This window comes from Electrona antarctica (genome assembly GCF_951216825.1).
Source record: "Electrona antarctica genome assembly, contig: scaffold_1316, whole genome shotgun sequence".
In the NCBI taxonomy this organism is placed as follows: Eukaryota; Metazoa; Chordata; class Actinopteri; order Myctophiformes; family Myctophidae; genus Electrona; species Electrona antarctica.
The window spans coordinates 1-17526 of NW_027637974.1; the positions used below are offsets into that span (position 1 = coordinate 1).

Sequence of the window (17526 nt, forward strand, 5' to 3'; positions counted from 1 at the left end):
CCTATCCACAAGGACGAGCAGTGTACCAAAGCATTTTGGGAATTGTAGTCCAGGAAGTAAGTGAGCCCAGTGTCCATGACATCAGAGACACTGGGCTCACTCTAAAATATCTTAAACTACATATTACACACATAAAGACCCACAGGAAAGTGTTAAATCTTCTACACGTCATTAACATATATATTTTTGCAAATAGGGTGAAGTGTCCCTTAAAGTAAATGCCCATAGTTACCACTGTCATTCACCGTGTGATTCCTGTGAACTCTGAACGGCATGGCTTCAATCAACTCAGCTGGTTCTAGGCTGGGGAGATGGAGGTGGGATTTATTTCTGCATCGTCATTGCACACCCAGTTACACTGACTTCAAGGGTCCTTTTGGTTCCATTTGGCACACTTAAAGATTTACACATCTCTAAGGGTCCGCTTGGTTCCATTCGTACACTTGAGAGTCGTACATCCGTAAGGGTCCATTTGGTTCCATTTTGTTTGTCTGTTCCATGAATTAAGTCGTTTCATGTCGTATTCAAAACGGAACAGTGTGGGGGAAATACGCTGTAGCGAGATGTTGAACATCATTCACAAGCCTTCGCTCTCGATTGATTCATTTCCATCTCTCAGTGGATGCAAATCTCTGCAACAGCAAGACTTTAAACGGCAAAAGCACACAAATGGCAGCATATTTTCCCATTATTTATCCCAGTTTCACCTTTTTTGTGATGGTGGAATGTGCACGTCCGTTGCACTAGTCCACGATTGCTTGTGTCAGTCGGAGAGGTCCTGTTACCCAGCCACGTGCGTCTGGTGGTTTTAGGACTGTGTTTAATGTGTTTAATTCAGTGGTTCCCAAAGTGGGGTCTGGGGACCCCCAGGGGTCCTTGAGGGAGTTCCAGGGGGTCCTCAGCTAAATGATAGTTTGGAACCAAATGGACCCTTATGGGTCTGTAACTCTGAGACTGTACAAATGGAACCAAATTGATTCATTAGGGTCCATTTGGTTACATTTGTACACTCTCAGAGTTAAATTTACATTGATTTTACTATATAAATTGGGGTCCCAGAGATAGAAATGCCATTAAATGGCGGTCCGTAGCCTAATTCATGTCAAACCGGGGGTCCTTGAAATGAAACGGGTTGAGAATCACAACTAGAGCCGTACAAATCTTCTCTTTTGGGGGTCCCTGGCATTTGTCTTCAAATGGGGGTCCGCAGGCTAATTAGTGTCAATGTGGGGGTCCTTGACATGACATAGTTTGGGAACCACTGCTTTATTTGGCCATTTACTGCTTGGACCCACAGATAATATTTGCACCGTAACGTTCGTTTTTGTGCCGTGGAGTGTGAGCAGAACCCATGTGTGTCCAAAACTCTTCTTTTCAGGAAAAAGAACAGTTTGGGTTCCAACGAATCCAGTGAAGTTATTATTTAGTGACAACAGCAACCATAATTATCCCCATGAAGAGCCCTCCTCAGTTTGTGTCTCTTGATTTGATCTGAGGCCTGGGCATTGAACACACAGACGCCGAAGGGCGTTCAAAACCTTAAGTGCTTTAATTACACTTCCCCTTGGCCTACTCGCCTTTTCAGCCCCGGTAATGTGCGGCCAATTATTATCTCCGTCAAAGAAGGGGAATTGGAGGTTAATTTAGAGATTTGCGTTCGTTCGACGTGTCTCATTATTAACTGCGTGTACGAGCCTGAGTAACAGCTGGAGTGGGTGAATGAAAACCCCTAAGCCATGACTGTATTAGTGCTGCTTATTGCAGGGGTTCTCAAAGTGGGGTCCGGGGATGCCCAGGGGACCTTGAGGGAGTTCCAGGGGGTCCCCAGCTAAATTATATTTTGGAAGCAAATGGACCCTTATGGGTATGTAACTCTGAGAGTGTACACATGTATGCAATGTGTAATGCATTTGTACACTCAGAGTTAAATTAACATTGATTTCACAATATAAATTGTGATTTCCGAGAAATGCCATTAAATGGGGTCCTGTAGACTAATCTATGTCAAACTGGGTGTCCTTGAAATGAAACGGGTTGAGAATCACTGCTAGAGCCGTAAAACTCTTCTCTTATGGGGGTCCCTGGTATATCTCTTCAAATGGGGGTCCACGGGCCAATTAGTGTCAATTTGGGGGTTCTTGACATGAAAAAGTTTGGGAACCACTGGCTTATTGAATGCCAATTTCCTTTCCTTTTTAAGAAATAATAATATTTATTTTATTTAGATTTTCATTTGGATAGGTATGTCAAGTAAGGGATAATATCTGGCTAGGTGGTCATTGTCGGGAGATACTTCACCGACAGGGAGTTTAACCACCGAGGCAAAGCCGAGGTGGTTAAACTAAGACTAAATATTTTGACAATTTCGTCAACAAATAAAAACTAGACTAAAATGTTAGAAAGGGACTAGTGGACAAGAGATCCATCATCCAGTAAGTAATTTAACACTTGCATTCATTATGTCGGCATCAAGGCCCTCTAAAATACATTTTAGTCAACTAAATCAACTGTAGATTTAGTCGACCAACATCTTATGATATTTAGTCGACTAAAACTAGACTAACACTAAAACACTGCTGAATTCGGACACTGCCTGGGTAGTTGCCGATATGATAAAGATGTAAATTCATATTTTCTTTCTCTGTTTTTTTTTGTTGTTGTGCAGGATTGCATGCGCTGAGGCGAGCTCTGGGCACTGGCCTCCACCAGCAGCCCAATGACGCAGAGCTCAGGGGACAAGTGAGCGTCACCCTCCGGGACCTGGAGTGGGCCATGTCTGTGGTCAAGCCCAGTGCCATGAGGGAGGTGGCCATCGACGTCCCCAAGGTGAAACCAGATCTAAACTGTTCATTTGAGGGACAGAAGTATCGCTTGTGCGGGACAAGTGGGATGGTGGGGACCCCGTTCCCCCTATCCCACTCGTCCTGCACAAGCGATACTGGGGTACGGGGTTAGCAACTTATTACTTGTGTTGCTATTATGCCTTGATGTCATATTCGACCATAGGCCTAATATTGGCTATCATTTATAAACTCCCCTGGCGTCTCACATTTTGTTTTAAAATCATGCTAATTTTGGTTACATGTGGTATGGCCGACCTGGTGCTGTAGCCTAGGCCTTTTGTCTTTTTAGGTAAGGTAATTTTATTTATAAAGCACATTTCGAAACAATTGTTACAAGGTACTGTACAATAAAATAATAGAATAAAACAAGAACACAGTCAAAAATAAAGCAGCAATAAAATAAGAAACAAGCAACAAAAACAGTACATAATAAGAAATAGATACAAACAGAAAAACAGTACATATAAATCACCAGAACATTTTAGGCTTTATGGGGATAAGTTCATGTTATTTTAACAGGCCCATGAACAAATCTTGCAGGAAAAAAGACAACGAGAGAACTTTACAACAGAAGGCCAACTATTAGGAGACTAACTATTAGGGCATTTGAACACTGATGTCTGCCAGTCACAATGTGGGACAGGCAGCCTCAAAAGTGTTGGAAATGAGGGACTGTCCCACGCAAAGGGGGTCTCGGAGAGAGCGACAAGTATTCATAGTCTCCTGTGGTCATAATTGTGCGGAAAGAATAGAGAGTATGCACATGCATGATTTTCCCATCAGGACACGCCCCCTCATCTAGACTGAGTGGCAAAACATATTGAGCAGCATGAAGTGTTGGAGTTTGGAAGCGCTCGTTGGAAATCACTCAACCGACCTGCGTACCACCTGTTTCTAAATGTCACATAATGCAGGAGGCAGCAAAATGTTGTGTTATTGAAAACAAGCACTTCCAAACTCTGACACTTAGAAAAATAATCAAATGCAGGGCATTTCTTGACAGCAAGTAGCTCATAACGTTTCTATGGTAGATTTTTATGAAACAAAAACTTTGCAGATAGTGGATAATTCAAGCTTTTCGTACAGCTGCAATGTTGGTGAGTTTAACATTGTTTAATGCAATCAGACAGGACTTTTCTGTTTGGATGAATGGGCTGTCAAGGCCAGAAAGTAGTTTTTTGCCACTCAGTGGGCGTTCCCGCATAACTTCCAGGTACGATGATGTCATGTGCATACCCTCTATAGCTGAACCCCCCCCCCCCCCCCCCCCCCCCTCAAAGGTCCTCAAGAGTCAAGAAAATAATATTTGACTATGCATTTTTGGGGTAATTATTTTGTGAATAAAAAACATGTCCAATACATTTGTACACAAATTTTCTCCAAAGGGGCTGCGTGATTGCAGCATAATGTATAGGGAGTGACAAAAAATAACAAATAACAGATCTACAAGCTCACAGTTGGCTTCAGCGTGATGCGTAGTTGGCTTGTAGGTCTGTTCCCTTGTCACGTGACATCACCAACCTGTGCACAGTGCAGCTGCAGCGCATGAGTGCATGACTATTATATAGTCCTGGAAATTGGTTTAAATATCCTGGAAACGTTTTGAAAAAGTTTTGAAATGTCATTGGAAAAAATGTGTGGGAACCCTGGTGTAAACACGAACATTGTCCTAACACAAACATTAAATGCCATTGACAATGAATGGCCAGTTTTGAGTGTTTGTCCAAACATTCACATTGAAGACAAAAGTGAGGACGCAAATTCTGATTGGCCGGAATGAGATGATGTATGACGATGATGATAAGAGCTTCCTTCACTTCACACGGGTGTGATTATTTATTTTATTTTTTTGCCTTTATTGATAGTTCCAATAGACAGGAAAGACGGAGAGAGAGACAAAGGTCGTCGTGAACGGGACTCGAACACACAACGCAGGCGTCAGGCCAGAGCCTATTCGGTATTTTAGTCCGACATCATTTTGTAGTCCTACGTTACGTCCGCTTTTCATTGTAAATAGCAATATCTACACGCGTGAATCTTTTTACAATAATGTTATTTTTCAGAAAGGAACCATTGAGGGTTGAAATGGGTCTTAATGCTTCCAACTCGAGTAGAAATATTAATGTTCTGTACAAGTGTCCATGACAGAAAATATATGATGTGGAGACAATAAAGACTATTATTATCATTATTATTGAAGGTGGTAACAGTCCATTTGCTCATTACAATATTTCGGGGGCATATTTAGAATGTGTGCAGGGTTGAGTACGTTGAATCTATATTGCATTAATACGATCTCTAATTGAGGATTTAGTTGACACAATGAAATAAAATGGCGATAGTATTCAGTGTGGGGCAGACAGCCTGTCACAGCCAGATTTGGGAGACCAGTAGCTTTGTTGTTGCAATGAAAGCGGTAAAATGAGACTTTGGTGCCATGGTTGTTCTAGTCTCAGATCGGTTCAAACACCGCTACGACGGAGGGACACAATATAAATCTATGGGGACACAAAATAGGCACAAACCGTATAGGACCCGGAAGTGGCTCTGGAGGAGGCGCTTACGTCACGGCTTAAATACTGAATATGTGGCATGCGCTTGGGCTGCTAGGTCAGCGGCCGCCCAAGAACAGCTGATTCTGTTGTGCTCATAGCTAGACCAATTATTTGTTTACAAACATTTGGACTGGGTGCACAGGTGACTGTTTCATGTAATCAATTCCCAACAGATATCCAGAACAGTCAGAACAACATATGGAATGAATTTTGTACTGGCCATATATGGAGTGTGTCTTGAGTGTACTGGCTGTGGGCTGAGACAAAATGTTTTATAATCGTCATGGCCAAGGCCCCCTGGCCCCCACAGACTCTACGTCACTGGCTGCGGGGCAGTGTCTTTAGTGTACAGGGTTTGATGAGGGCCCCGGTTACCGGGCGTGGCTGCACTAATAACTTTAAGGCGGGCCCGTCTAGAGTTTAAATGGACAGGTATCAGTCAAAAGGGAGACATCGAAGAGGAAGGATGGATGCGGAAGGATCAACATATGCTATGTCAGAAGAGGTCAGCTCCATATATGTAGATCTGAGGGTTTGGGGTTTGAGGTGAGATGTAGAGTTGCTGGCCAATATTGATGACATCAGGGACCTCCATATATGGGCTTAATATTGATGACATCACGTGATGTTACAAGGCATGACCATATATGGGGCGTAACCAACTGACTGACAGGAAATGCACCATTTCATATTTAACAATAACATACCTGAGATAGGCATGCCCAGAGCCTTAGAGTAAGACAGAGTTACGACAACTCCTTTCATGGGGCCAGGCTCTTCTACATAGACTTCTATTGGTTTGTCCCTTTAACACAATCTGTGCTGAAACGAGAAAATCTTGTGAATAGCTACTGTACCCCACTGTGCCAAAACGAGATTACGAGATTTGATTAAAATTGGATAAAAAAAAATATATATATTAAAAAAAAATATATATATATATATATATATATATATATATATATATATATTATTATTATTTATTTATTTTTTGCTCAATCAATCACGGATGTTTTGGACCTTAGAAAACTTGAATCCAAGCTAAGCTAATGTTGCTACCACCGCAGGTTGCTAATATTGTATCCATATGAGACCATAACAGCTATGGATAGCTACAACACTTACTGGTTAGTCACAAGGAAGCTTACAGAAGGAAGTGTCATGGTCACGTGACCGGACACCGGGGCTGCGCCATAACACTCTTCGGTGGCAAAACTTGCACTGGAAGTGCGATGAATACATGGCAGTGGATGGGAGCCCGCTGGAAATATTGTAAACAAACATTAATTACGAACGATTGCGACCTTTGTCATATAATTGGTCCGGGAATATAAAAGAAGACGTATCACAGGTTATTTTCTGAGTGGGTGTTTTGCGACTTGCGAACTATTTAATTTTATTGAGGTATCTAAAGAGCACAGAGTAAGTTTCTGGGCTGCATGGGCTTAGCCTGACTACGCCAGAAGGTGGCAGTATTGAGTTCACAATCCTTTCTTAAAAAGCCCCAAATAAAAGCCCATATTGGTTTTAATTCATTAACATTACAAACTAAATAACACGTGTCAGTTTGATGAAATACTTAAAAAAAAAAAATTCCCACTCAAGTAAAAGTTGCCTAGCAGTGCAAGTTCAAGGGTTGTATTCAGAATACAGCAAAATATACTTACAGTACCAAAGTGAAAGTATTCACATAAAAAGTGGTTAAGTGGTTAAGTTTTGGAATAATACGCAAATTAACTGCATGGCTACAGGCTGTTGTAGCCTACCTAGTATACAGTAGTTTTAAGTAGTAGTAGTCTAATATAACTAATAATTGTAGTGAAAGTACAATAGGCCTATTTGCATGTGAAATGTAGAGGTGTCATGTCCCTCAAAATAGTACGCATACAGTACTTGAATAAATGTGCTTAGTTGCCACTGCAGGTCAGTCCTTTAATTTCATATTTATGCATTTCATTTACAAATATTTCCATAACAGTTCAATTCAAAGGAGAAATAACATTATTCAACTCCTACAGTACTGAAAATGCATCAGCTGGCAGACAGCTCACAATCAGTGACTGTCAACCAGTCTATCAACTGTTGAGCAGTGAGAAACGTACACTACAATTATGTAGTGTGTACATAGAAAAACAAGACCGTAGAAAGCAATGTGATATATGTATTATTTTATTTTCCAGAAGCGATTATTTTACAATGGTCTCAATTATTCAGAGATAGTATTTTCACACCGTGTCAAGTACCGCGCCGAATTCAAATACTACTACTTTGCATAACAACAGCTTTAACTGTTTATACCTGAGCGTTTATACCGTAGCCTATATGGTAAGCATGCACACTTGCAACAGTAGGCTATGGCTCCAGTAGGCTACTGCTGCTGTGTTCTGACTGATAATGCCTCCTCCTCCATCAAAGAACACAGATTAATTCGTCCAAAACAAACTTTTTAGTTTTGCTAGTGTGCAGTAAAGATGTTTGTCTGACTATTTTAAGTCTACTTTTGTGTTTGTGTGTCTAAAACGCTCATACACTATTTAACAATAGGCTTAGGCTATGCAGCTGTTCCAGCTTGCCACGCACTGTGACGAATCTGCCGGCTTGAATTGCATGGTAGAGAAAATGACGGTGTCTTTTCCTCGTAATCTTCCTTGGTTAGTCAGAGGGCTGCTCTTCTTCTTTGTTTTTTCATAGATTTCTCTGGCACCGGTGCCACATTTTCCCTAGAGGGCTCAGCTTGTAATGTGTTCAAAAGGGACAACCCGAAGTTCACGGACTGCATTGGAGTCTGTGGGCTCGCGCGAGTACATGAACCACGTGACCAGGCTGTTTTCCCTCAATGTCGTGAATCTGTCTTACTCTATGGCTCTGGGCTTGCCATGTTGAAAGTCGATAGAGTCCTTGGTAGAAGAGCATAGAAAGACTGCGGTACAGCAGTCTTGTTGTTGACTAGGGTCGAGGAGGACGGCCACTCCAGAGCACAAAGCTACGGTCTGCATGTACCCGCGGTTATACCTTTGCTCAAAACCAGAGTAATCTAGTAGAGTGGCGACACGCTTTGATCTCGCCGCAAAGCGGGGTGCTATGGGCTATAGTTCCAAACATTGGAACTATCCCATTCAGATGAGCACTTCCACATTCCATTGTTACAATGGGAGTCAACGCTAGTGTCACCACTCTCTTACTAGATTACTCTGCTCAAAGCGTGCCTCGCATCGAATCATGCAACCCCGTTCAAAAAAAAATAGTTAAAAGAAAAACGACAAATAAGACCCTGTCAACAACAATCATTGTCTCCCTACTAGCAACACATTGTCAAACCCCTGACCCACCAGCTATACCCACCACTCAAAGGGTGTGTGTGTGTGTGTGTGTGTGTGTGTGTGTGTGTGTGTGTGTGTGTGTGTGTGTGTGTGTGTGTGTGTGTGTGTGTGTGTGTGTGTGTGTGTGTGTGTGTGTGTGTGTGTGTGTGTGTGTGTGTGTGTGTGTGTGTGTGTGTGTTTATTTTGACTACACATATTTAGTTTTAGTCATAGTCTCTTGAATAGTTCCTTGCAAACATTTTAGTCTAGTCTTTATTTGTTAACGAAATTGACAATATAGTTGGTCTTACTTTTAGTCGTCATAGCTTAGTTTTCATGTCGTAGTCCATTTGGTTTTTGTCAGTGAAAAAAAGGTAGTCGACGGACATCTTTCGTCATAGTTTTAGTCGACAAAATCAACACTGGTGCGTGCGTGTGTGCATGCGTGTGTGCGCGTGCGAAGAGTGGGATGGACATGACTCGGCAGCAACTTCACCCACTGTCCTCTGTCTCTTGAGAAGGGATGAATTACTGTACTCTGAATGGGTGTGTGTGCGTGCGTGTGTGCGTGCGCGCGCGCGTGCGTGTGGGGGGGTGCGGGGTGTCATCGGAAGGAATGAAGGGAGGGAGAGAAGGAGTGGGAAGGAGGGATGAGAGAGGACAGGCGGCTGGGGAGCGTGCGTGCGTGCGTGTGTGCGTGTGCGTGTGCGTGTGTGTGTGTGTGTGTGTGTGTGTGTGTGTGTGTGTGTGTGTGTGTGTGTGTGTGTGTGTGTGTGTGTGTGTGTGTGTGTGTGTGTGTGTGTGTGTGTGTGTGTGTGTGTGTGTGTGTGTGTGTGTGTGGCTGGGGAGCCTGCAGGATGTTTTGGAGTGTGCATGTGCGAGACATAACGCACAGGAAGAGGCCTAACATCATCCTCCAGAGGTAATTGAAAGCAGATCGTCTCGCTGTCGGTTCCTGCCAGTAACGAGGACGAGGGAAAAAAACTGAGGGGAGGGGAGGGGGAGACAGAGAGAGAGAGAGAGACACCACCCTCCCACCCATCTCCTCACTCCTCTACAAGCGCTTTGAGCTCGTCCAGAAACATTCAGTCCTTTGCGGCTGGTTCTTGGAACGAGAGAGAGAGAGAGAGGGGGGGGGGGGGGGGGGGTGAGGGAGGTAGGAGAGAGAGGAGAGTGGGTTTTGAGTACCCCACTAACATTGCTCAGCTGACGGGCCAGTACAGTACAACACAACACAACATAGTACGGTACGGTACAACACAGCACAGTATGACACAGCAAATCAAAACAGCACTGGGCAGTACAGCACAGCAAAGTATAATGCATCACACCATAGTTTTACAGCAAAACACTTGATTATATCCACATGAGTGCAAACATTTGTTTCTAACCCTTTTTTTTTTTGCCAGGTGCAACCTGGCTATACTGTCGATGTTGAGACTAGTGAGGACCAGAGTAAGCCAGTAAGAGAGTGGCGACACTAGCGTTGACTCTCATTGTAACAATGGAATGCGGAAGTGCTCATTATATCTCAATGGGATAGTTCCAATGTTTGGAACTATAGCCCATAGCACCCCGCTTTGCGGCGAGATCAAAGCGTGTCGCCACTCTCTTACTACATTACTCTTGTGAGGACCTAGTGGACACTTTTTCATGATTGGCTGCCTCTAGTGCCCCTAAGCCAATGGGAGATAAAATCCCATAGTCTGAAGTTCTCTGAACACTGCGACGTGAAGCCGTATCCTCTAAGCCAATGGGAGATATATATCTCTTTGCTGCACCTGGCAGTTATGACGCGAGTCATTCTTGTTTTTAATCATTTTTTATTATAAGAGTATAAATATAAATATCTACAGATAAGAATCATCTGTAGATATTTATGTGCATTTCCTTTTGAATTGAAGCATGTTGTTTCTAAATGATGCTGTTTTAAAGACACGCACACTATTGTTTGTTCTCAGTTAGTCGGCTCCTCCGTTCCAATGGTTCTCTCTCTTAATTTATTCCCCCTTTGCTGTGTGTGAGTGTTCATCTTTCACCACCACACGGCCTGGCTTTAATATCCAGATTTGGCAGCTGTAAGCAAACCAGTTCCTCTTCTTAAACTTCCTACTCACCCCCATCTCTCTCTCTCTCTCTCTCTCTCTCTCTCTCTCTCTCTCTCTCTCTCTCTCTCTCATCTGAGAAGAAGTCCCCCTTCTCCTCATCAAAGAGCAGAGCCTGAGCGGCCACCTTGTAAAGTTCAAGAAAACAACAGTAAAACATAATAACTGGGTCCTACCAAAAAAAAGAGGGGGGTGGAGGGAGGGAGGGAGGGAGGGACTGGCAGAAGAATATAGGAAGTAGAAAAAAGAGACGGCACACACACAAGCAGAGAGGTGTGAGTCAAAACAGAGCCCTCTAATTCAGCACCCGCCTTGTTCGCGGCGGCAGGGAAAAAAAGCACCGCCACCTTCCAATTAATACAGCTGTGTCCTTTTGTTCCTCTTTATTATTGTTATACAATCACATGTCTCTGTTTGGTCTGTTACAAGACAAGGCGTAACAAAACGCAGGCCAAGTTGGGCCAGGAGTTAGGGGGGGGGGGAACGTAAAATATGGATATTTCAGTATTAGATTATTAGACAGATTAAACAATATATATGGCTAGTTTTAAGAGAGCGGATCTCTTGTTGCATGCACTAGAGTTCTCAAACTCTGCCAGAAGAGTCCTGACCCGACCCCACGTTTGCGGGACGGGCCTAAAATGTATGCTAATTACTTGGGCCGAGCCTTGGGCCTGATCAGTTACAGTTAGTGTCCAGTTAGGGCTGGGCCTTCATTTTCTGGCCCGTTGAGAACTCTATACTATATGTATGCACATCTGCCTTCCTGATGGAGATGGGATGCAGTGCCTGCCTGGGTGAATGCCTGCTGTTATGATGGAATGCCGTTACCGGTTGCTGTTTGATTATTATCATGTCCAGACAGTCCTACAAAAAAGCCCTCGTAGTGCCATGACCTAAACCCGACAGGAAGTCAGAGACTCACCCGAGACTACATGGTGCTCCTCCACCACTGAAACTAAAGTTCAAATGCATGTTTGACACACTTTGTCACTTTGCGCAATACACGACAAAGAATTAAACCTTTCCGGGTTTCATTTTGACCCTTTCACAGTTAGATGAACACTCCAGATTTCATGGTGTACTGCATACATGGGCAACTGGTGGCCCGGGGGCCACATGCGGCCCCCACCTGCACTTAATGCAGCCCGCAGGTTAATATCAGACTACTGATATATTATTGATTTCAGCTGTTACAATTGCAAACATGACCCGCTTTTATTACTTCAGCTTATATCAGTAGCTTATAACGACTAGTATTAAAATGCTATTGTCTGTTTTTTATGTATTTGTATTTAGTTCATAAAGTCAACATAACTACAACTAAATGCATTTGGAATTAAATAAAATGTTACTTTTCAGGATTCCAATTCAAAAATAGCAAAAAAGAATCAGGATTTAAATTAAAATATAGCAAAAATAGCTGATCTACAAGCTCAACACGTGTCACACTGCGACGCGTTTTGAGATCGGCTATTTTTGCTACGACAGTAATATGCAATGTGGCCCTCTGGAGTGAGTGTGGCAATATAGTGTTCTCTCCATCGTCAAAGTTGCCCAGGCCAAAGGCATGGGGAGAGAGTATTGTTTGCACTCCGTCCGTCCGTCCGTCCGTGTGTCCGTCCGTCCATCCGTCCGTCCGTCTGTGAACAGCAAGTATTTTTTGCCACTCAGTAGGCGTTCCTGCATAACTTCCGGGTTTGATGATGATGTCACGCACATACCCTCTATTCTGTATTTAAGTCCGACGTCATTTTGTAGTCCTACGTTACGTCCGGGTCCAAGTGGCACCAGCTCCCGTCCGCATCGCATTGTAAATAGAATATCTAAACGCATGAATCTTTTTACAATGACGTTATTTTTCAGAAAGGAAGTCATTGAGGGTTAAAATGGGTCTTAATGCTTCCAACTTGAGTAGAATTATTAATGTTCTGTACAAGTGTCCATGACAAAGAAAATATATGATGTGGAGACAATAAAGACTATTATTATCATTATTATTGAAGGTGGTAACAGTCCATTTGCTCAGTACAATATTTCGGGGGCATATTTAGAATGTGTGCAGGGTTGACTATGTTGAATCTAGTTTGCATTAATGAGGATTTAGTTGACACAATGAAATAAAATGGCGATAGTTTTTAGTGTGGGGCAGACAGCCTGTCACAGCCAGATTTGGGAGACCAGTAGCTTTGTTGTTGCAAGGAAAGCGGTAAAATGAGACTTTCGTGGTTGTTTTCTCTGGAGGGGGCGCTCACGTCACGGCTAAAATACTGAATTGCCATCAATGGTGTAAGAATAAATGGCACCCTTTTCACATTGGCCTATTATAGCGCCACCAGGAGGCCACAACCTGACCTGGCCTGGTGGAGACCTGTGCCCTGAGGGGCACTTTTTCTAGTTTCTTATCTCTCTCTCTCTCTCTCTCTCTCTCTCTCTCTCTCTCTCTCTCTCTCTCTCTCTCTCTTCCTCTTTTCCTTGAATGCTGGCTCTCCTCTCCACCTGTCTCCTTTGCTGGTTTGCCTATCATTGTCTGTTTTACCATTATCTCTCTATCTCTGCCTTTTTTCTTTTTTTCCTTTGGTTGTCATTTACCCGAACTGCTTTCCATCAGGCTTCTTATCTCTCCAACAGCACCCCCCCCCCCCTCTCTCTTTCTCTCTTCTCTCCTTCATTCACTCTTTTTTTTCTCTCTTCCCCTTTGGACCTCTCCCTCCCCTCCCCTCCTCTCTCTCTCTCTCTCTCTCTCTCTCTCTCTCTCCGTGCTGTCCATAAATTGTTCAGCGTGTGGTATTTACAGTATGTGGCCGGACGCCAGGTTTCCATTAGGTCCTCCGTTCCCCGGAGACGGCGCCGGTGGCCTGGGATGTGTTGCATCGGGGGGAGGGGAGGGGGGGGGGGGGGGGGGGGGGGGGGGCGAGAGAGAGAGAGAGAGAGAGAGAGAGAGAGAGGAGAGAGAGAGAGAGAGAGAGAGAGAGAGAGAGAGAGAGAGAGAGAGAGAGAGACATGGGGGGGGGGGGGGGGGGGGGGTAGAGAGCAGCGTTGCCATGTCTGCTTATTATAAGCGACGTTGGGCTTGTTGTTGTTCAGTTTACAAGTTGTTCACTTGTAAACATTTTAAATTGTGTATTCATTATTGTTTAGCAAGGTGGTTCTCAAACGTTCTCAAACATACTCAAGACAAAGTAAAGTACAAATAAGAAAAAAAGTACAGTACTTAAGTAAATGTACTTAGTTGCTTTCCACCAGGTTGTTGAGTGCTTTGTAGGTGAGCAGAATGTTGCAGTGAATTTTGTAGTGAATTGTATGATGACTGATTTCAGTAATTTGGATTCCCATAGAAGCCAGCGTGTCTTCTGTGATGGCATGCTGCACACCGAAAATAGCAGATCTACAATCTACAGCTTGTAGATTGGCTATTTTCGCCCAGTATTCGAAGTGATCAAACTAGCAATAGAATACAAGTTTAGAAGCATCTTCCAGAAACATGAATGGTCTCAGAAATGTCATGATTTCTTCAGCTCGTCGGCCTAAAACATCATCATTACATCATTACAGTTTTGAGATTTTAATTTAGCTTCATACCATTAACATATTGTTTTGTTTTGTTTCACGCCTCCACCACCAAACCAAACCAGGTGCGATGGTCCGACGTGGGCGGCATGGAGGAGGTGAAGCTCAAACTGAGGCAGGCCGTGGAGTGGCCCCTGAGGCACCCCGAGGCCTTCGCCCGCATGGGCATCCAGCCCCCGAGGGGGATCCTGCTCTACGGGCCCCCCGGCTGCTCCAAGACCATGATCGCCAAGGCCCTGGCCAACGAGAGCGGCCTCAACTTCCTGGCCGTCAAGGTGAGATGAAACCTAGCCCCTAACCCTATAGCGAACATTAAATATGCATAATGTCATGGTTAAAATGATTGTGTTGCTGTATTAACTCATTTTGCCTGGGACCTCCTGGGCCCCTCACAAAGACCCCTGTCAGATACACTACTGTTAGACAAATATTAGGATCTTAGCTTGCTCATGATTCTTGATGACTGTTTCTATATTTTGATGTATTACCTTATATTGTTCCTGCTTACTGTAAATCACTCTGGATTCATGGCTAAATGCTAAATGCCTAAATTGTAAATTGAACAACATATTTTATTTAGAAACGTATCATCGTATCTCTGAATTTGATATATTTGCAGTCAATTGGCCCATGGCCCTATCAACTCTCTCTCTGCATTGGGTTTGGATATATTTGCAATCAATTGGCCCACGGCCCTATCAACCCTCTCTCTCTGCATTGGGTTTGGATATATTTGCAGTCAATTGGCCCACGACCCTATCAACCCTCTCTCTGCATTGGGTTTGGATATATTTGCAGTCAATTGGCCCACGGCCCTGTCAACCCTCTCTCTCTGCATTGGGTTTGGATATATTTGCAGTCCATTGGCCCACGGCCCTGTCAACCCTCTCTCTCTGCATTTCATTCACTTCAGACCCCTGAAGGACTCTGTCGTCTGACCTTTGACCCGTGTTTGTCCTCTCTCATTCATCGCCCCATTCTCTCTGTCTCCACCCCTCCACTCTCCCCAAACCTCCCATTGTCACCCCCCCCACCCCACCCCAGCCTCCCTCCCGCCTGCCCGTCAGGCCCTCGTTGATGGAGGTTGATTGATCAGCTGGGCGATTTGTTGATTGGTTGGATATTTAGGCCACTGTTGCCGTGTTGCGATTGTCAGGATGTGACGGCAGTTCTCAGCCAGTGTCATTTAAGCTGTGGGTCAAATGAGGATGTTTTCTTTGTTTAAAACACGCACGCACGCACGCACGCACGCACGCACGCACGCACGCACGCACAATGCAAAAGGGAGTTGGTTAACTTGTTTTTGTATGGCCTTTTTCTTCCCATTCTTAGGACTGGATTATTTAAATTCTGTTTGGATGGAACGGAGTAATTCTATATTGACGTATTGATACTTTTTGCTTAAGTAGATCAATTGAGTACTTTTTTCTTTTCTTCTTTTCCACTACTGGTTGTTTGGCAGACAGAGGGCTGCGGCAGAGCAGTATCAGGTTTTTCCAGTGCGGTGGTGTGCTCTGACAGAGATATGTTATCCACATTTAAATGTGGACTCTTTAAGGCTCAGCCACTTCCTCTGCGTGAAAAGCCCTATTATCAGTCTGTCAATGTCAGCTTCCTTCCCCTGCAACCACACGCACGCGTGCACACGCACTCACACACACACACACACACACACACACACACACACACACACACACACACACACACATACACACACACACACACGGCTTAGTCCATGGGCTTTGAAAGCACCGTGTTTTTGCCCCATGGCTCTGTCCCAGAAAGAGAACCTGGACCATAATGCGTCAGTCAGTCAGTCAGTCAGTCTCCACACTTATCTGAGGAGACAGAAGACCTGCGAGTGAAGAGTCGACTCTCCCACACAAAATGCACGTACAGTACACACACACACACATGCACGCACGCGCGCATAATCGCACACACACCCTGCCAACTCAGAGGTGTTGAAAGGGTGGATCGCAGAGCCAGGAAGTACTACTGATGGCTGAGTGGATGTTTATCTGCCTCGGAGGTAGATCGGGGGAGAGAGAGAGGGAGAGGGAGAGGGAGAGGGGGAGAGAGAGGAGGGGCAGCGAGTAAAGATGAAGAAAGAGCCGTTTGCTTGAGCAAGGCACTAGCCCAGTGGTTCTCAAACAGTACTGTAAAATGATGTACTCATACTGTGCTCGTACTGTACTGTACTGTACTGGGTGAGTTGGGGTTTGACATGGTTTAGCCTACTATTCTGTCCATATCGGGTTACAACTCGGACGGGGCTGAGTCGGCTCTACCGAACTTCGCAGCGCTTGACACGGCAACTCATGGCCCTTTAGGGCCGTTAGGCGGTGTCTCCCATTAGCACACACTCACTGTAACCATAGGATAGGCTAACATTAGCTTTAGTGCAGACTGTTTACCTTTCGCCTGAAACGTTTACATGTCACACATGACATCCAAACTTTGGATGGATGACCTTCACCAAGAACAGCGCTCCTAGATTCCGAGTTATGGAGCTTTGAAAATCCTGCTTTGAACCGAGGTAAATGGAGAGGAGTTGTAACTTCCCATAGCTGGTGGTGACGGAGGCGTTGCATAGCAACCGGATCAATGTTAAAATCTGCCCTGGGGCTCAACCACTTCATAGATGGAGTATTTGAACCTAGGAGATATAAATACCTAATATCTGCTAGGTATTTACGTACCTAGCAGATAACATTCCATAGCTATGAAAAAAACCATTAACATGGTGAATCACATCTTGATGCTATAGGAACCGGACCATTTGGTTTCATTTTACGCTCCCAAGAGTGAAATTATTGTTAAATATCTGATTTACTTAATTTACAAGAAGTCTACATAATTAGATAATATAGAATAATTGTTATTTTGATTGTTTGCCTGTTATCTTTCCTGTATATAAAATTGAAGAGATTCATTTTGATAATGAATAGTTTAAGTTGAAGCACAGAAGTCGGCGAGTAATTATTTAATTAGAGAGGGGTGGGAGTACATACGTTTTTACTTCTTCTCACTCCTTTTCGGATATGCTTAGTTTTTTTTGTCTTTTTCTTTGTTTTGTTTTCTTATATTTTAAGTTATTTATTTTAATTGTTCTTCCTTGTAATTAGGAAATGCAAAGAATTGTTTCTGTTTG

The 17526-nt window shown here is 43.9% G+C and overlaps 1 protein-coding gene across 1 annotated transcript; it reads left to right on the forward strand.

Moving 5' to 3' along the window:
* Positions 1–2665: 2665 nt before the first annotated feature.
* LOC306918491 (ATPase family gene 2 protein homolog A-like) lies at positions 2666–14647 on the forward strand (the record flags this gene model as incomplete). The annotated part of the gene is made up of 2 exons (XM_079531393.1): positions 2666–2826; positions 14438–14647. Coding segments are annotated over 2 exons (371 nt in total), but the record flags the coding sequence as incomplete, so codon positions are not given.
* Between the last annotated feature and the right edge of the window lie 2879 nt (positions 14648–17526).